The following is a 19,749-nucleotide window of genomic DNA, read 5'->3' as shown; positions in this document are numbered from 1 at the left end:
GGGCGCAGATTTGGGGGTGCTCTGGGGCGCTCCGGCCGTGCAGGTCTGGGCTCCGTGAGTGCAACCTGGGCTCTGTGGGAGGTCCGTGAGTGCCGGTCAGGGGTCCGTGAGTGCCGGTCTGGGGTCCGTAGGTGCCGGTCTGGGGTCCGTAGGTGCCGGTCAGGGGTCCGTGAGTGCCGGTCTGGGGTCCGTGAGTGCCGGTCTGGGGTCCGTAGGTGCCGGTCTGGGGTCCGTAGGTGCCGGTCAGGGGTCCGTGAGTGCCGGTCTGGGGTCCGTGAGTGCCGGTCTGGGGTCCGCGGTTACAGCCAGCCCCGGTGATCCCGGTGTCCCTCGCCCCCCGCCGCCCGAGCGGGGCCGGTCCCGCCCCGTTCCGGTGACGGTGCGGGCGGGCCGGAAGCGTGGGGGGGGGGGGGCGCGCCCGCCCCGTTCTCCGTTCCCGTCCCGGCTGCTCCCGTCCCGGCCCGGTCCCGGCCCGGTCCCAGCCCGGTACCGCCATGCGCAAATTCTTCCAGGAGATCAAGGCCGACCTGAAGTTCAAGACGGCGGGGCCTGGGCAGAAGCTCTCGGAACCGTCCCGGTACGGGCTGGGGGGACCCTCCGGTAACGGCACCGCCGGTAACGCCACCCCCGATCAGCAGCGGCCCCTCCGCGGCCGGTACCGCCCGCCCTGGGCCCGGCACCTCCCCGGGGGCTCGGGGCTGGCGCCGCCGGCTGGGTGGGCACGAGCGGCCACCGAGCCCGTGTCCTCCGTGCCAGGGCCCCCAAGGAGAAGCCGAAAGCCGAGGTGGCCCCCAAGCCCCGGCAGGCCCCGACGGATGAGGCGCAAAGAGCGGCGGCCGCGGCGCTGGCCCGGCTGGAGCTGAAGCCCAAGGGAAAGGCTCCGTCCTCGCAGGAGACCATCAAGAACCAGGGTAGGAAACCGCGGTCCCGGGTGCGGCTTTCGAGGGTGTTTTGGGGCAGCTGTGGTGGAAATGGGGTCATGGGCTGGGACAGCACACCTGGGCAGGTGTTGTTTGCTTCCCAGGGCAGCGCTGAGCTGTCCAAAAGCTTCTGCTCCAAATAGGGTTTGTGTGTTGTAGTGAGGAAAGAGCTGATGGCCGAGGCAGCTGCCAGCGAGAAGGGGCTGTCCATGGAGGAAAAGGTGAGGGCGGTGCTGCCATTCTCTGCTCAGCACCCCTTGGGGCTGTTCTCCCTGTGCTGAGGGGATCTGCCGGGGTATTTATAAACAAAACCCTCCCGTGCTCAGTTTGGTTTCATCTCCTTCAGGGGCAGGAGGAGGGAGGGGCAGCTGCTCCCTCTGTCTCAGGGGTTTATTTCATCTGCCCCTTGACTGGTGCCATTGTGAGGAAAGACCAGAAGGAAAAGCAGCTCCGAGAAGCCATCCAGGCAGTGAGTGCTTCCTTCAAACTCCTTCCTCCCCTCTTCAAACTCCTTTTGTGCCATGGGTCCCCTCCAGCAGTGACCTCTCCAACCCTCCACCTCCTCCCTGTAAAATCTCCCCCAGGACAATTTCACTTTACCTGTTCAATCACCTCTGGCCCAGCAAATAGGAACAGGATCTGGGGTCAGCTCCTCCCTGAGCAGCTTCTTCCCCTCTCCCCCAGTATTACTCTGTGGATCCAGTGGCTGCTTCCATCATGGAGATCCACACCTTCAACAAGGACCGGGAGAAGGTCCAGCTGTGCGTGGAGACCATGGCCAAGTGAGTGTGGCTGAGGGCATGGGCAGCTCATCCCTTCCCTGGTGGTTTTCTTGCTCTGCTTCTGGAAAAAATTTTTTGGAAGAAAACTGAACTCTTGAACCACCCAATTTGTCAGTTGACCTGATGTCAGCATCCTGGAGGAGTTGGTCCCACTAATCCAAGAGGTTTGGGAGCTGCTGGTTGTTTTGTTTGGCCCCAAAACATTCCTCTGTTTTATCTTTCTGGGTTTCTCAGCTTTTTTACTCCGTGAGAAATACTGTGAGGTCTCTGTTTCCTCTCTGACCTTGGAGTGTCCTGCTTTGATCCAGGCAGTGCATTCCTTTTCCTGCAGGTACCTGGATAACATTTATCTCCATCCAGAGGAGGAGAAATACCGGAAAATCAAACTGCAGAACAAAGTGTTTCAGGTGAGCTCAGACTCCACAGCTGCTCAGTCTTGGAAAGCCCTTGCTTGGAGCAAACTCCAAAACTCTAAATCTCGTCCTTTTCTTCCAGGAAAGGATAAGCTGCTTGGAAGGGACACACAAATTTTTCCAGGCTGTTGGGTTTGAGACCAAAACACTGCCTGTTCCAGGACAAGGCAAGAACTCGTGGTGTTAGTGTGGAGTCAGGGCTTTGGGGGGTGCTGGGGGCCAGTTCTGGTTGCTGACAGCTCCACAAGGCTGGAACCAAAGCAGCCTCCGAGCCTGCACACTCCTTGTCCGGACATTTCCCCAGAGATCCTTGTCCCTAAAAAAGACCAAGAGCCTCACGCCGCATTTCTGCGTTTGCAGACACCACGGAGGAGTTCTACGTGCTGAAAGAGGAGATGCTGAACAGGCTGGAGGAGCTGAAGGACGGCAAGGAGCAGCTGCAGAGCTCGGAGCCCGTGCGGGCTCAGCTGCACCGGCAGCCGACGCTGTTCCGGCCGTCACCCGCGGCCGCGCATTTCGAGCTGCCCCACGACTTCTTCAGCCTCACTGCAGACGAGCTCCGCAGGGAGCAGCGGCTCCGGTGAGGGCCTGGACAGGGGACAGCAGCCAGGAGCTCGTGGCTCTCTCCTGGGGGCTTACAAGGGTCTCTCTCCCCGCAGGACAGAGGCGGTGGAGAAGGCGTCGATGCTGAGGACCAGAGCCATGCGCGAGAAGGAGGAGCAGAGGGAGATGAGGAAATACAACTACACCCTGCTGCGGGTGCGCTTCCCCGATGGATACATCCTGCAAGGTAACTGAGACTCCTGCCCTTCCTTTGGCACCTCCAGGAGCTTCTGAGGCTACTCAGAGTGTAAGGAGCTGGGTATCAGGAGGTGCTGAGTTCAGCTGGTGGGATAAACCACCCCAAAACCACATTTGGTTAATATTTCTCCATGAATTCTTCCCATTTCCAAACCCTCCCCCTGCTCAGGGTTGGGATTTTAAGCCAGGATTGGACAGAGAGAGAAGAATCTCAAGGCATCATTAATTAAAGTCTGCTCTTCCCAGGCCTCTGGAAACAAGCTGGACTCATCTAATGAGTGTGTGACAGCAGCCAGCGTGGGGCTGCCTGTGTGATGTCAGACTGCATAAATCCTCTTCAAATTTTCCAGTAGAACTCTGGAAATCATTTCAGGCTTTCCCAGCTCTTTGTTACAGGCTGGCAGGGGCTCCCAACAATTGACTGTTTTTCTTTGGGGATTCTGCTTTTATAGTTTTCAGTTAAATCAGGCAGGCTGTGTGTCAGGGAAGTCGTTCATCAAGTCAGCATCAGTAGGTAAAGCCCCATGGAACCGACCACAAAAGGTTAGATTTTGGTAAATGCCAGACTCTCACCTTGTTTTCTCATGGCAGGGACTTTTTATGCCCGGGAATCAGTGTCTGTGCTCTACAACTTTGTGAGAGAAGCACTCAGAGATGACTGGCTGCCCTTTGAGCTCCTGGGACCTGGAGGTCTCAAACTGACTGATGAGAACTTGGCCTTCAATGAATGTGGGTTGGTGAGTGAAGAAAATTATTGTTGGTCCCTTCCAGAGCATCTTGAGGCTGTCGGAGCCTTCTGGGGGAGAAGTTTGTGTCCTTTCAGAGCCCCAAGATGTGGCTCTGAGCCCTCATTTTAAGCCCAAACAAAGCAGGAACTGCTTGGGGGCTTCAAGGTGTGGAGGGAAGTGCAGGGTCCTCCCTCCTGGAGCAGAGAGAGGAGGTGCCAGGGTCTGGGACAGAGGGAAGGCAGGGATGGTGAACTCGGGAGGGTATGAACAAACCCCAAAGCAGCATCCCCTGAAAGGAGCTGCTTGCAGAATCCAGCCTTGTCCTTTTGAGCTCTGTGGGGCACACGGAGTGTCCTAAACTCAAGGAAAACAGAGCAGCTGTGGCTGCCCCATCCCTGGCAGTGCCCGAGGCTGGGACTCAGCAACCCGGGACAGTGGGAGGTGTCCCTGCCTGGGGCAGGGGTGGGACCGGATGGGCTTTGGGATTCCTGGCTGTGCTCTGTAACCTGCCTGTCCTGCCCAGGTGCCCTCGGCGCTGCTGAGCCTGGCCTGGGACGCCGAGCTCATGGCAGACGTGGAGGCGGCAGAGGAGCAGCGCAGCCCCCTCAGGCCCGAGCTGCTGGCCGGGGCCCAGAGCCTCTCCTGAAATAAAGGGCACTGCCTCCAGTGCTGCTGCCTCGTCCCTCCTTTGCCCAGGACTGCTGGAGCTAGGTGAGCTCACAGGTGGCTTTGGTGCAGCTCTGCAGAGGGGGCTGGGCCCTGCTGCAGCTCCAGGTTCCTCTCCCCCTGGCACTGGGATGCTCCGAGGGGTTTTTGACACCAAATTGGGGCAGGGAGTGCCTGAGGTGTCCCCAGGCAGTGGTGGAGCAGGGAGTAGGGGCTGTTAGGCTGGATTACCAACCTGAGCCTGGCCCTGGGGCCGGGTTTAGAACTCGGCTTCCCGTTCTTTGTGCACTCTCAACTCCTGCTGCACAGAAGCTATTGGGTACAGTTACACTTAGTCTGATTAAATGGAATTATTTAAAAGACTCAGTTCTGATCCCAGTTTTTGAGTTGCATTGTTGCTGTAGGGTTGAGATGCCAAACCAGTCTGTGCTGGGGCTGGCACTGGTGTTACTGGGGCAGCATCACCCCCCCCTTGTCCCTTCACAGAGCAGAGCTGCTGGTGGTGCCCAGGGGGAGATAATAAACCTCCAATCACTGACAATCTTTTAAAGAACTAATTCAGAACTCACCAGTCATAGAAAGCTGAAAGCTCCAGCAGGTTTGTTCTGTGTATCCTCAAGTTTGATGCCAGCTCAGTCCTTTAATACCTCAAAGTTTTTCTGTGGGACAGAGCCCAGCTCTGATGTGGACAAGAAACTGAGAGAATCTGGCCCTGACCTGTCCAGCCTGTCCCAAAATAAGAGAAACAATTTTTCCTTTTCCAAAGGTAAAGCCTTGCTGCTGTTCTCTGGAGCAAGTAAGACCACAAACAGGATGGTACAAGAGCATAAATTCATATATAATTGTACATCATTTATACCCAAGGCCACGCTGTACAACATTATGAACAGTCATTTCCCCAGTGGCATCACAATAAGCTTATTCCAAAATCCCTCAGCTACTTTTAGAGATAACTTAGATACCTTTCATTACAAAGAAGTATCAAAATTTCAATAATGCTTTATTAAGGGCAGATTAATATGCAGTATTTAAAAAAAAAAAAAAAAAGCTAAAAAGCTAAAACTAAAAATTTAAGCTTCCATCTGGTCTGAAGCAGAACAAAGTGCTGTCTTCTCTTTACAAGAAATGTGGAATACTTTCAAGTATCTTGGCCAAAGATACACAAGGTTTAAAATTTTCTAGCTCATTCTACATACATACAGAGGAGTTAGTAGGCATTTAAGTGTCAAATGGGATTAGATGGGCTGACCATGCTGCTGTCCTGGGGAGCAACTCCTGTGCCACTGGATTCTGAAGCTGTAGAACCTGCAAAGGAGAGAATGTGTTGGGTTTGTTTTGTGTTTATAAATATCCTCATTCATCCAGTAGAATTTGACTTTATGTTTTATCTGTCTTAGCTTCCTGCATCTGTTGTGAGTCTCCTTTTCAACACTATTTAAAAACTGGTTTTAACACTGGCTTCATATTTAATATCACCAATCCAGAATAAAAAAAAAAAAAAATCACTTCAACCATAAAAAGGATTTTCATAATCTTTTCAGTGCTTTTAGAGTCAGGCAGAGCCAAACAAACAGAGCTGCCTGTGTGTCAGCAGAGCCTGAGGGAGGGAAGCTGCTCAATGGCACTCTCAGAACAAGAGGTGACAAACCTGAGGCGAGGTTTTCATCTCAGAGCCTGGTAATAAGCAAAAGCAGCTTAAGATTAAAGCCAGGCTTCTTGTCAAGCAGACCCAGTGTCTGTTTTGGGAGGTGAGAGGAGCTCAGAGAGGAAGGAGAGCCCAGATAAAGCCTGGAGTGGGTCAAACACTGCACAATGTCTGTGCACGAGTCCTTATCTACCAGAGGAGCTGCCCAACACAAACCCCAACACAAACCCCCTTTTCCTCAGAGCTCCATTGTGAGCAGCAAGAAAAGAGCCCAGAGCTTTGGGAAGCACAGCACGTGCTGGGAACCAGCTCATTGATCTGTGTGATCACGTCCAGAAGCTCTGGGAGATGAAAGGAGCTGCTCCCCATCCTCATATCCCAGCCCTGAAAGGAGCTTTGAAGCCCTTTTTCCAGGGGATAACTGGGACACAAACACAAGCAGCTGCTCAGATGGTGGAGCACAGCAGCTCCCTGGTGTCACTGCCTCCAGACAATTTGTACCTTGGAGGAGGAACCAGAGGGGTGAGAACCCAGACCCTGGCAGGGCTCTGCAGGGCCCAGAGAGCAGCAAAAAATGACAATAATTTAGCAGGAGATCTGCTGGCACTGCCCTAGTGCTGCCCACAAGGGCTTTGTGCCACTGAGGCAAGGGGAGGGAGGAGCAGGGCAGGAAAGGCAAGAGGAGGCCATAAATAGCAAAGAAGCATCTTCAAAATGAGTTAAAAAGTAGGAGTATCTAAAATGAAATAGAAAAGCTCAAGGGATGCTGGAAAAGGGGCAGAAAACCCCAAGGTCAGCTCACACAGTTCTGCTCCCTTGGGGCAGTGTCTGCCAAGAGCCTGGTACCCATTTCCCCTCCTGGTACCCCCATTTCCCCTCCTGGTACCCCCATCTCCCCTCCCACCTTTTCCTGGCTGTACATCCACAATCATGCAGTCGTCATCTTCCTCATCTTCCTCAGTGTCTGCCTGAAATCCATCCATCTCTGCAGCCTGGGGGGAGACAACAGGAACCAGGTGTGAGTCAGGAGGGTGAGACCTGGGCACCACGGGCAGGTGGGCACATCAGCAGGGAAGGAAAACCTGCAGTTGCCAGCTTTAGGAGCCACTGGCTGGTGCCAAAGGCCTGGGCCTGCAGTGGCACACACAGAGGGAGAGAGGCCAAGCTGCTGCTCCAAGCTCCTTCCCCTCTTACACAACGAGCTGAGCAGCCCACACAGCTCAGGCTTCGTGGAAATCTTGACTCCTGCTGGATTTTTGGAAGGGAAATCTCTCCCCGCTCTGTTCATTGTTTTCATAGAATCACAGACTCATAAAGGTCAGCGAGTCCCCAGCACTGACCATGTCCCCAAGTGCCACATCCCTGTGGCTTTTAAATCCCAGGGCTGGGCACCCCTCTGGGGGAAGAAAATGTTCCTTAAATCTCACACCTAAACCCCCTCTGGTGCAATGTGAGGCTGTTCCCTCTTGTCCTGTTGTTCTCTGGGGACAGAGCCTGACCCCCTGGCTGTCCCCTCCTGTCAGGGAGTTGTGCAGAGCCAGGAGGGACCCCTGAGCCTCCTTTTCTCTTTCTGAGCCCCTTTGGATGTTCTCTCCTTTCTGGAAATGGAGAATTACTGGTGCCTGTCAAGTTTGGCCCTTGTTCTCTCCCAGCTCCCCCTCATTTTTGCCCATCAGTTTTTATTCAGGGAGTGGTGACAGTTCCTCCCTTGCTGCCCAGGTTTCCTGCTGTGGGAAAAGCCCAAATTCCCAATTTTGAATCGAGAACACAGAACCCCAGCAGTGCCACAAACTGAAGTTGCCCAGCTGTGAGGGTTCTGTTCCCTTCAGCTGGAACTGGAATGAAAATCCTGCTCCCCCATCCCCTAAAAACTGTTCCAAGCCAAGAAATTTTCAATTTCCATCTTTCAATAAAGTCCTAGTTCTCAGATTAAATCCCTCCTACACGTGGGCAGGTACTGCCCACTTCAGCACCAAGTTTTTCTCTCCACAGCTTATGTAAGAGCACCTTTACTCACACAAGCCCTGGCGTGAGCTTCCCAGCAGGGGAACACGTGCCAGAGTGGGAATTTGGCAGCTGTGCCCTCCCCAGCCCTTGCCAGGCTCTCCCCACACCCCAGCCTGGCCCCACAGGTAGGGAGGGATCTGAATTTAACACCTGAGCAAGGCTGATGGAGACATCAGGGATGAAAAGCTCCTGGGGCTGTGACACCTCAGCTCGGAGCTGCACCTCCCCAGCACAGCTCTGAGCTTTGAAGCATTCAGGTTGGTGATGTAATTCTCCCAAAAGCCTTTGTTTTGCTATTTCTGCTCCCTTACAAGCTGAATTTCCAGTGGGTGCCAAGCAGAGACTTTTATCTCTGCCTTTATTTAGTGTACAAGAAAAAACCCAAGCAGATGGAGTTTGGGGGCTGAACAGCTTCTCACAAGTCTCTGATCTCTATCAATACCTGAATGCTGAGCTTTTTCAGTAGAAAAGCCAAAAAAGCCAAGAATAAATTGGGAAGGCAAAGCATAAAAAGCATCAAAAGCCTCATCTGTGGTCCATGGGAGGGGGTGGAATGAGATGAGCTTTAAGGTCCCTCCCAACCCAAACCATTCTGGGGCTCTTTCCTAACCTGGTGCACGGGGAAGGAGGAATAAATCCACTGGCAGGGATTTCAAACCCTGCCCTGCCTGTGGGATTGGGAAGCAAAAAGTTCATAACCCCGAGTTCCTGCTCCTAAAGCTTTGTGGGAACCCAGCTGTGGCTCCTCCAGTGCCTGAAGGGGCCAAGAGGAAACATGGAGAGACTTTGGAAAGGGATGGAGGGACAGGGACACAGGGAACGGCTCCCCACTGCCACAGGGCAGGGTTGAAGGAATTCCCAATTCCTGTGAGGGTGGGGAGGGGCTGGGATGGAATTCCCGGAGCAGCTGTGGCTGCCCCTGGATCCCTGGAATGTCCAAGGCCAGGTTTGGAGCACCTGGGACAGTGGGAGGTGTCCCTGCTATGGCAGGGATGGCACTGGGTGGGATTTGAGGTCCCTTCCAAGCCAAACCATTTTGGAACTCCATGATCCCATTTTTCAGTCATGATTAGGCTCCAGCACTACCTGTGGTTGCCCTGAAAAGCAGAAGCAACAACAGGAAAACCACAACACAGCTCCCAAGCAGCAACCACTGCAATTCCATCTCATCTTGGCCCTATGAATTATTAGGTTTTTAAACCAGCTCTTGAAACTGAGCTTTATGTGTTGTCAGGATGAGCTGGAGCCTTCACAGACTGCTCTGGGCTGAGCTGCAGCACTTGGGAACCACATTTAATCTGTTCACATGCAACTGCTGTAAGTCATCAGCAGCTCGGGCTGTACATCTGGCAGCCACAGGCACGCATAAAACCTGCACACAAATTACACACAGCTGTAAAACCAAGGCCAAGCAGACTCTCCAACTATTCACAGCTTGGATGCAATCACTGCCAAATAGCAGAGAATGGAAGAACAGCAGGAGAGCAACGTTTCCAATGGAACAGAGCCTCCAAGCTGCACACACACACACACACACACACACACAAAAGAAACCCATCTCTTTAGTGCCATCATTTCACTTCTCTCAACAAAAAGGGGATTATGGAGTGCAGGACAGTTGCTGGAGCTAACAAGGTGCAAACTTCACTGGGGTACAACGCCCTGCCAGGAGCTCACCTGCTCAGCATCGCGGGCTCTCTTCATGAAGTGGGTGATGGACATGCTGCCCAGAGCCTTCCTCTTGGCTGCAGGAGGGGTGGCTTGGGGCACAGCCAGGCCTGGCACGTTGCCCCCGGCCTCGTCCTTGCCCGTGCAGGGCACCTGGGTGACGTAGTTCCACTGGCAGGGCACGGGCAGCTGCAGGTGGCCGAAGCTGCGCAGGACGTCGGCGTGCACGTACCAGCACATCCTGAACTCGGGCCTCTTCTCGTACACCGAGTTCTCCGAGATGATTCTCTTGAGCCTGGCCTTGGAGGGGACCCCGCTGTCCTCTCCTCCTCCTCCTCCTCCTCCTCCTCCCGGAGGTTGTGCCTGTGGGGGGCTCCCCTCCACGTCGCTGAAGCGTCCCTGCCTGCAGCATTCCTGGAATTCCTGGATGATCACCCTGCTCCCGTGCACGTTGCCATGCAGCAGAGGCAGGAGGTGCCCGAGGACTGGAAAGGGGGGGAAAAAAGGGGGCACGGGGTGGGTTAGAGGTTGGCAAAGCCAGGGGAGTATAAATCAGATAAATCAGTGCTCCAGAGGGGGAAATAACAGGATTAATTTTAGAGATGGAGCTGCCCCATCCCTGGAAGGCTCCACAGACAGGTTGGACGGGGTTTGGAACAAGTGGAAGGTTTCCCTGCCCATGGTAGAAACTTGAAATTCTTCAATTCTTTACATCCCTAAAGGATGATCTTTAAGGTCCCTCCCAACCCAAACCACTCTGGGATTCCATGATTGTAACAGGAGCTAAATTTGATGTAGAAAATTTCACCCCCAATAATAACAACAACACCCTGGAGTGAAATCCTCACCCTCTGTTTGGACTTCGTGTGAGTTATCACATCCTTGTGTTAATCAGGTGCAGGAAAAGCTCAGGAATGGAACCCAAAACAGAAACCAAACCCTTCTCCCCGAACAATAAACAGGCTCAAGCCCATCCTAAAGCTGAGCTTGCTCCAGTCTGGCTGGCTTTATTTCCTAGATTGCCCAGAGCAAGACTTTTTGGAAGAGGCACTGCCAGAAAACTCCTTTCCAAGAGCTCTCAGAGATTCCTTGGATTCCAGACTTGTCACAAACAGGTCATTCTGAATTCAACACTCAACCATCCCCTACTCCCTCCAAAAGCACAGTACAACACTGTGCAAGCACTGTTCAGCCCTTCAGGTCTTACTTTGCTGATCTTTTGCTCTTTTTTTGCTACATTTCTGTGTCTGTTGCTCTTCCTCTGGCACAGGAGGATCCAGGACACAGGCTGTGAATTGCTGGAGCACCTTCAGGTCCGTGTTGGTGCTGCTGTCCTTTGCTGCTCTTTCCCAGACACAGCCAATCTTCACAGGCTGCAGGACATGGAACCTCTTCCCCTTGGCTATCAGCTCATCCCACTCCTTTGCTTTCAGTTTCTGACGAACCTTCTGGTTCTCTGGGTCACACTCCTGCACCACAGGGGACAAAGGACTCATTACACTCATGTCAGGAGAGAAAAAAAAAAAAAAAAAAAAAAAAAAAAGATCTCTTTAAAGCCAGCTTTGCCTCGTGTTCCCTGAGGCACACAGGGCTCCTGAGGGAGCTCAGCCCTGCCAGGACCTCCCCTGCCAACACTGACATCACACAGCTCACTGAGAGCCCAGGGACACCCTTACCTCAGTCACACCTTCATCTTCAGATAGGTACCCATGGGGTACAAAAAACCCATCATCCTCATCTTCATCCTCTCCCTCCTCTTCATCATCCTACAAATAAATGCATTAGGAGTCACACTGCCGAGTGCAATTGGCTCCTGATTTTTTTTTCAGCATGCAGGATCCTCACCTCTTCACTATGGGAGAGACTTTCCCCTGGCTCCTCCTCTTCCCACTCTTCATCACTGTCTACTTCATAGTCCAGCAGCTTCTGCAAGAAATGCAAAACATTTCTGTCCATCACTGGAGAGCCCAGCACCAAACCCAGCCTGGGGTTTCAGAGCTGATGGAACAAAGAGGCTCAGAAATGCCAGGGAACCCGAAGACTTGGCCAGAGCACAAAGAGGGGGAAGAAACCAGCAGGGTGAGGTGCTTACAGTGTCCTTGGACCATGGATTCCTGGCTCTGATCAGGGGGGTTCTCTTGTTCCAGGTGCCCCAGTAGGCAGGGCGGTGATTCTCACTGAACTGCAGCAGCTTCATCCTGCCGAACTTCTCCCTCTCGGGAACAGCATCTGCCTGGCAGCTGTCCACCACCACCACGTCACTGGGAACACAGGCAGGGCTCAGGCCCCACAGAACGGCTCCAGCCTCCCTCCTCCCCACTGCCAAGCTCTCCCTCACACCTTTTACTGCTGTAAAAACAGAAGCAGAGCGAGCCCCCGAGCCCACACTGACCTGTTCACGCTGTCACTGCTGTCATTGACCAAAGTGGGCCCAGTTTTTCGTGGTTTACGACATTTTAGATCCCTCAAGAAAGAAACTTCAGCGTTCTGGGCATGCAGGAGCTTATCCAGCTGTTCTAGGTAGTCTGGATCCAGGGCAACACGGCTCAGGGGGGCTAAGACCATGTTCTCCTTAATTTCAAAAGGAGCAAACTTCCCACAGGAGCCAGCAAGGGTCTGGAACATCAAGGGAGGAATGTCAGGGTTTGGACACTGAGAAGCTGCAGCACCAACACGTGCAAGAAACACCTGCTGAGGTGTTGTCTGAGGTGAAGATTTAGGTTAAGTGAAGATTTAGGTTAAAGCCTTCCTGTGCAAGACTCCAGCAGATCTTGCAAGCAATGCAGAAGACAGAGCTGAGATGCACTAAACCAACCACCAATGTCTTCTGCAGTCTCTGCTCTGGCCTTTTTCTTAAAATGCTTTACACACTTTTGAGACCAAGAAACGAATAAAATGCAATGTTTTGACCACCTGAGAAGCTGGAAGGGGCAGCTGAGAAGGAACTCAGGGTCAGCAATGCCTCACCTTGGGGGCCTGGGGAGTCTTTGGTTTCTGGAAGAACCTGGTGATCTCTGCTTTCTGTGCATGGATGCGCTGAAACGAGAACCCAAATTCCAACTGTCACCACAGAGAGGGGGGAACAAAGCTGTGGGATTCCAGGTGAGCTCATGCATGACTCAACCTCAAATGCAGGCAGGCACAAAGCAAAGTTCAGGGTGTCAGCAGCTGCTGTGACTCAACACAAACACTCCTCGTCCTCCCTGACACCAGCAGGGCTCCAGTGTCACTCCAGGGGAGAGGTCACTTGTGGGCAACTCAGAAACCCACACAGAAAACACTCGAGAGGGTAAAAGCAAAGGAGCCAACAGTGTGAAAGGAACAGGGAAAAATCTGCATGGAGCAGCTCCAGCAGGTCAGGGGGGACAGGCTGCACCCCAAAGGGATCTGCTCCATCCCAGCTGGCACCACTTCACCCCAGAAAGAATTTAGAGACAAGCCAAGGAAAGCTTTTTTTACCTTTTCCTCCTCCTTTAACCGTTTCTCCTCTTCTTTCTTTCTCTTCTCCTCAAGTTTTGCCCTTGAAAACAAAGACCACGTGCATTGTCACCCAGCAGGAAGGGGTTATTTAGCACTGGGGAGGAGGTGGGGAGCCCCAGACCATGACCCAGACCCCACCACGAGGATCAAGTGTCAATCCAGCCCAGAACCACACTCGGTTTAGTGTGGAGAAGACTTTTGTTCCTTCCTTCTAGAGCAAATATTGACCCGTTTTAGCCACAGTGTTAAGAGCCTGCCTCAGGTTTCCCTTGACACCAGGAAATGGAAGGATTACCAAGTCCCAGGTAACTTTTCTCAGCAAACAGAGCCCAGTGCCAGCCCAGGTGAGCCAGGTCAGGGGGGAGGCTCAGTGCAGCAGGAGGCACTGCTGGGATGGGACACAGAGTCCCTCAAGCATTTCAGAGGCAGCCCTGAGCCCAGGCCCGTGCTGCTGGAGCAGGGCAGCCTCTGGGAAGGCCAGACCAGGGAAAGGTGGGGTTGGAAATCAGCACAGGGACCCCCAGGAGCTGCAGAGCCCCAGGCACTCACTCCAAAGCCTCCTGCCTCTCCTTGCGCTTCTCCTCCTTCACTCGCAGCTTCTCAGCTTTCTCCTTCTCTTCCTTTTCTTTCTTTTCCCTCCTTTCTCTCTCTTTCAATTCCTTCTCTTCTTCTTTCCTCTTCTTTGCCTCCTCCTTGGCTCGTTCCTTCGCAGCTTTTGCCTCTTCCTTCAGCCTCCCCTTCTCCTCCCTCTCTGCCTGCAGCTTCTGCAGCTTGTCAGCACGTTCCTGGTCCTGGGGCACAAATGGGACACTCAGGGAGCTGCACCTCGTGGTGCCAAACTCCTGATGAAAAATCAGCATTTCATTCCTCAAAAAGGGAAACTGGACCCACCCAGTGTTTGACCTTGAGCATCACAAAATATCCTGAAATGGGAGAGCCCCTCATCCTCCCCAGGGATGCAGGTGGGAGCACATCCCTGGTGCCTCAGCAGCAGCCAGCTGAGCTTCCCTGTGCTCTGAAAGCTTTAATTATTCTTTTCCCTTAGCAAAAAAAAAAAAAAAAAAAAAAAAAAGGTGTTTGCATTTCTCTAAGCATCAAAGAAAGCTTTGTATTGAGTCATCTTCATTACCACTGTAGCATTAAGGAAAATTAGATGGGAATTAAAAAAATTGTAATTGTTCCCTTATTTAATAGGAGATTTCAGATTATTTTCAAAATATTTCCTCCTGAGCTAAGCTTTCATGGTTTGGTGTCACTGTAGGGCCACAGTGGTGTCACTTCTACAAGTGAATTTCAGCTGATTTGACATCATAAACCCACAAGGATTTTCTGATGCTTTCCACTATCACAGAAATCAGACTTTGATGATCCTGTGGGTCCCTCCCGAGCTGGGATATTCCACGATTTCAGGGAATCCCGAGTCACCAAACTCCAGGCTGTGGAGCTCATCCCTTGTTTTCTTCCATTTCAGATCATCAGACACCATCAGTGCCCTGAGCTTGTTCAAGGGGCACTCTAGGAACAGTGGGGGGAAGATTTTATTGGAGGTGCTGCCTTTCGTGGTGTTTCCTCCCAAAACAACAATTCCCACCGTGACAGAAAAGGAGAAAAATGTCAAATTAAAGAGAAAGAGCTTTTCTGTGCTGCAGGCAGTGGTGATGTCACCAGGAAAGGAGGATCTGCCTGTGCCCAGACACTCCAACTCCTCCCTGAGTATTTTCAGTTTTCTTTTATTGATTTCACATCTCTCCTTGTCAACATCAAGGCTTCCTGAGCGGTGTCACAACACAAATAACTGCAGAGAGCCACCAACAGCCAAATGGTGCCAATGGCAAGGAAACAACACTGTCAGCCTGAGTCATGGAATGTGCTGGGAGCTGGTGTGAAGCTGACAGCTCACTGGTGGGTCTAGTTCATTCTCAGCATCATTTTTAGCTCCCATTCTCCTCTCTCCATCACATCCCTGCTATTTTTAATACAGCTATAGAAGGCAAGAAAACAACAGATTGGAATTCTATATGGGGCACTGGGAAAAGCAAGGAGCTTTACAGCTACAACTTACATAAAACACAGGAGTTTATAAACAAGCACTGAGAGACACAGAATTCCTCACACAAACCTTCCCAGGTGCAGGTGGAACAACTCCAAAAAAAAAAAATCCCATTCCTGCAGCACTGAGTGCTGCAAACCCCAGTGACCCTTCAGGCTCCTCCACATCCAGCATTTCCAGGCCTGGCAGCAGAATTAGGGAGCAGAGTTTGCATCCAAGCAAACAGAACCTGGAGCTTGAGCATTCCCAGTGGTGGCATCCAGTGGTGACATTCTCTGGGAAGCCACACACACACACACAGTGCCCCACTTTTATTGTGTGTTAATAAAAACAGACCCTACATTTTGGAGTTTAAACATTTCCAATCTCTCCCCCCCCCCAAAAAAAAAAGCCCCAAAGGTACCCACGGCTCCATTCAGGAGCTTTGGAAAGAGCCAGACTTTAACTGTCTGCATTAAAGGTTCTTCCACATCCTCAGGGTGAGGAAAAATGGCAAGAGAGAAGTTCCAGCTTGGCTGAGATAAAAGGAAAAGCCTTTGCTGGCTGCCCAGGGGAGGTTTGGGTGTCAGGGAAATGCCTTACTCTTTGCAATCTCAGCTTCTCCTTCTCTGCTGAACTTCTGTGGAATTTCTGAGGTACCTGGAATTACAAAATGCAAGTTTTAGAGGAGATCCTGCGCCTCCCTTTCCAGCCTGAGTGACATCAGGCTGCTCCTGCAGATTCACATCCAGTCACTGCAAACTCCCCCGGGGCAGGGAACGAGGACACGCCTCAGGCAGATCCAATCTCCCCTTTTCCATCCCATTCCCGGCTCCATCCCAGTGCTCCTGTCCCCATGAGACCCCCCCCAGGTGTGAGGAACAAACCCCTCAGGTCCCCTGAGCCCCACAGGATCCTCTGCAGGGGAAACACCACGTGCACAGCACCCAGGGGACTGCTCTGAACACGGGGCACATTTCAAGATGGCAAAGTCACTTCCTTCCAGCTAAACTTGGTTGGTTTTTTTGGTTTTTTTCCATCCACCTATCTTGCTGTGATATTTAGCTGTAACTTTATGAATACAAGGACTGTTTCCAACATTTTAACAGTTTCACCTTGGCATCACAGTCCACTTGACCTTCCACCAGTAACAGTGCACTGACCCTGAACTCCAAACTGGGCACACTTCTCATTTAACTTTTATTTATGGGGGGAAGAAAAAGGTATTTTATGCTTAAGATCATTGTTCATAGACTGGTTAAAGGCCTCATTTGTCAATATTTCAGCACACTGTGACTTGATTTACCAGATCCCCCCTCCTCCTCCTCCTGCCACTCACAGCATCACATTTTAACTGTGATTAACAGGCTAACACAGCCCAACTGCTTTATTTGCTATATTTATCTGATAGAAAACAGGACTTCTGTCAAGTGGGGGCTTCAGCTCCTCAGAACTGTTTCCTCCCAGGAAAACAAACCTGCCAGGACCCCCAGCCTGGGGCTGCAGACCCTCTTTTTGGGGAGCAGCCCAGAAGGAAACCCAGCCCCACTGGCAGTACTGGAAAGCACCAGGAGTGGTTTCTGTTGTTCTGCTACACTGGAAATACTTCATGCCTGCTTGAGTGTGTCTGTTTATTTTAGAGATGGGAGACTGGGAGTTTTTCCACAGAGGAGGAATTGATCATTTGACTTGATAAACAAAACAGAAGGACTGGGAGGAACCATCCCCAGTTCTGTTTTCAGCCACCTGAGCAGGTGCTGCTGCCCTTGGAAACTTCTCTGTCAAAGCTGCCCCAAAAATCAGTTTGGGGGTCTCCTGCTGAAGCAGAGCTGCTAAACTGAAACTCAGGTGACCAAAAACCCCCCTCATCCAGAGCTTTTTCATGGAATCCCAGAATGTTTTGGGTTTAAAGCCCATCCAGTGCCACGGGACGTGTTCCACTGTCCCAGGGTGCTCCAATCCCCACCCTGCCTGGTCTGGGATATTTTCAGGGATGAGGCAGCCACAGCTGCTCTGGGAAATGCGTGCCAGGTTTTCCATGGCAGTTGCAGAAATTCAGAGCTGGAAAAGCATCTGCACTGGCTGTACTGGGGGAACATCCTCCCAGGAATCCCAGCAGCTTCGAGGAGGAAGAACAGAGTTTGGGAATCAGCTCCTAAAGCACAAAGCTGCTCCTGGATGTTGTTACCAAAACACCAAGTGGGCATTTCACTGATGAAACGTAAATACACCACCAACCAGAACCAGGGAAGATAAAATCCTTTAGCTGCAGGATTTCAAGATCCCAAAAGGCAACAATTCAGTAATTCATCACCATCACCTCTCCTCCAACTCCTCACTGCCCCACTCATCCTCTTCCCCACAATCCCAGGAACCCAAACACGGCACTACCGCAGCTTCCAGCCCGAAGCAGAGCAGACCAACCTTCCTGGCAGGTGTGGAGGCAGCCAAAGGACTCGAGTTCCTCTTGGCCTCTGCCACGAGCTGCACGTCGGGCGAGCTCGAGGAGCTCAGCGAGGAGTTGGTGAGTCCCGAGTCCCCCTCGTGGGACGACTCCAGGGCCTCGTTCTCTGACGTGGTGCTGCCATCCAGAGAGACCACTGGGGAGGGTTTCAGGGTCATGATGTCCTCCAGCAGCACCACGGGAACTTTCCCCTCAAACAGCACATCCTTCAGTTCGTCGTGAGCGCCCTTCCTGCCTGTCACCACCCCCGAGCAGGGCTGGGTCCCAGCCCCCGAGTCCTCCTCTGGGGCTGCAGCTGCACAGGGCCCCTCAGTCTGCATGGAGTCACCTGCAGGGCTGCTCTGTGAGGAGTTCAGGCAGCTCAGCTGCTCCAGCTTTTTTCCTATCGTGCCATTGGTGACAGCAGCTCTAGAATCCACGTCCCCCCGCTCTGTGCTGTCCCCGAGTCCGTGGCCAGAGCCCTCAGAGGGGTCAGGAACATCCCCAGGGTCACTTGTGTCACCTCCGGGGTTTTTCTGGATAAAATGGTCCAAGGGACCCTTTCCATTCACGAGTTTTGGAGTCAAATTCCTGTCTGAGCCCAGCTGGCAGTCATTCTCCACATCGTCCAGGGAGGCACCGGCAGCATCCAGGGATGGATCCTTGCTTGGAACAAAAGCATTCGGGGAGCTCTTGGCTTTTTTGACTTCTGAATCCACGTCAAGTTTTTCCTTTGGCACAGGATTGAGGCGCTTGAAGGGCAGCCGAGCTGCAACGACAACACCAGGTTACTGAGTGACAGCAAACATCACAGGATTTCATTCATTTTGAAGAATAAGGTTGAGATGAGCCACATAAAGATCATTTAATCACAGCCAAGCCAATGCATTTCACAAAATCAGGTCCAAAACGCTCTTAATGTGTTAAAACTGCACTGGATGAGAGACACTGCCTTACCTTGGACGAGTTTCCGTGGAGGAACAGCAGCTTTGTCTCTGCACTCCATGGCTACGGGAGAAAACAACAAATCAACACCCGTGCTTGTTCCCAACGAGCTGCTCCTTCCCTCGGACGGCTGAGGCAGAGCCCAACAGCTCCCCCAGGGCCGGTGAGGGAGGACAAAGGGGTCCCAGTGTCACCCCCCAGGCCAAAGGGTCCCAGCAGCCAGAGTGTCTCCCTCGCTGGGAACGTGGGCTTGCACCCAACGAGACGCGAGGAGGAAATTCCTCGCTGGGAGGATGGCGAGGCCCTGGCACAGGGTGCCCAGAGCAGCTGTGGCTGCCCCTGGATCCCTGGCAGTGCCCAAGGCCAGGCTGGAGCACCTTGGGACAGTGGAAGGTGTCCCTACCATGGCAGGGCTGGGCCCTCAGATCCCTCCCCACCCAAACCGCTCTGTGATTCCAAGAATGAGGTTGCAGGGCGGGCCCGAGCCCAGCCCCGGGGCGCGGCGGCGGCTCCGGCGCCTCCTTTGTTACCCCGGGCAGGCCCCGCGCACCCCGCGGCCCAACCGCCGCCGGAAACACCTCGCGCCCCGGCCGCAGCGCATCGCACTCCCCGCTCGGTCCCACCTGTGGCGGCGGCCGGCGCGGCTCGCGGCGGTGCCGGGCGGCGGCGGCCAAACCCGAGGCGGCCCGGCCCGCGCAGCCCCCGCCGCTCCCGGTCCGTCCCGCCCGGCCCGGCCCGCTCGTACTTGGCGGGAGCCGGGGCGACCCCGAGTCCCGCGGCGCTGATTGGCGGAGCGTGCCCCACGTGATCCGCCCAGCCACGCTCCCCGCTGCGTCTCGCCTTCCGATTGGCCGTGGGCGCGGGAGGCGCTGATTGGCGGAGGAGACTGTCGGTCTGGCGCGCTGCAGGCGCTGATTGGATGGCTTTGTAGAGGCCCGGCGGGATGCCGCTGGGTCTTTGAGGCTGGGCCCGAGGCCCGCCCGTTCACCGAGCGGGAACGGGGCCGCGGCGGGCGCCGGTCCCGGTCCCGGCCTGTCCGCAGCACCGGGCGGAGGGGGCGGAGCCAGCACTGCCGCGCGCCGCTCCGCTACGGGCCTTGAGCCAACGCGCGAAATGGCGGCGGCGCCGGTGGCCAATTAGCGCCCGCCGCTGCGAGGCGCAGTCGCAGCTGCTGTCGCGAGGGATACTGGGAGTGGTAGTTTTCCATTTGGAGTGCCTGTCG

The 19,749-nt window shown here is 53.6% G+C and overlaps 2 protein-coding genes across 2 annotated transcripts; one reads left to right on the top strand and one right to left on the bottom strand.

Moving 5' to 3' along the window:
• The first annotated feature begins 390 nt into the window (after positions 1 to 390).
• UBXN6 (UBX domain protein 6) lies at positions 391 to 4,672 on the top strand. Its single transcript, XM_014887236.2, has 11 exons — positions 391 to 577; positions 757 to 911; positions 1,080 to 1,141; positions 1,267 to 1,389; positions 1,605 to 1,702; positions 2,034 to 2,109; positions 2,198 to 2,282; positions 2,476 to 2,695; positions 2,775 to 2,905; positions 3,508 to 3,653; positions 4,168 to 4,672. Exons 1-11 carry the CDS (start codon positions 495 to 497, stop codon positions 4,288 to 4,290), a joined length of 1,302 nt encoding a protein of 433 aa, XP_014742722.2. The 5' UTR covers positions 391 to 494; the 3' UTR covers positions 4,291 to 4,672.
• Positions 4,673 to 5,127: 455 nt separating this feature from the next.
• On the bottom strand, positions 5,128 to 19,212 carry CHAF1A (chromatin assembly factor 1 subunit A). Its single transcript, XM_014887238.2, has 15 exons — positions 19,151 to 19,212; positions 18,540 to 18,590; positions 17,564 to 18,351; positions 15,743 to 15,799; positions 13,660 to 13,901; positions 13,090 to 13,150; positions 12,598 to 12,666; positions 12,023 to 12,246; positions 11,723 to 11,891; positions 11,476 to 11,556; positions 11,307 to 11,396; positions 10,838 to 11,099; positions 9,640 to 10,115; positions 6,860 to 6,947; positions 5,128 to 5,615 (listed from the first exon to the last, which is right to left on the bottom strand). Exons 2-15 carry the CDS (start codon positions 18,586 to 18,588, stop codon positions 5,536 to 5,538), a joined length of 2,736 nt encoding a protein of 911 aa, XP_014742724.2. The 5' UTR covers positions 18,589 to 18,590; positions 19,151 to 19,212; the 3' UTR covers positions 5,128 to 5,535.
• Positions 19,213 to 19,749: the final 537 nt, after the last annotated feature.

Source organism: Sturnus vulgaris, chromosome 26 (assembly GCF_052056855.1).
Source record: "Sturnus vulgaris isolate bStuVul1 chromosome 26, bStuVul1.hap1, whole genome shotgun sequence".
In the NCBI taxonomy this organism is placed as follows: Eukaryota; Metazoa; Chordata; class Aves; order Passeriformes; family Sturnidae; genus Sturnus; species Sturnus vulgaris.
This window is presented reverse-complemented; position numbering and strand designations above follow the sequence as displayed.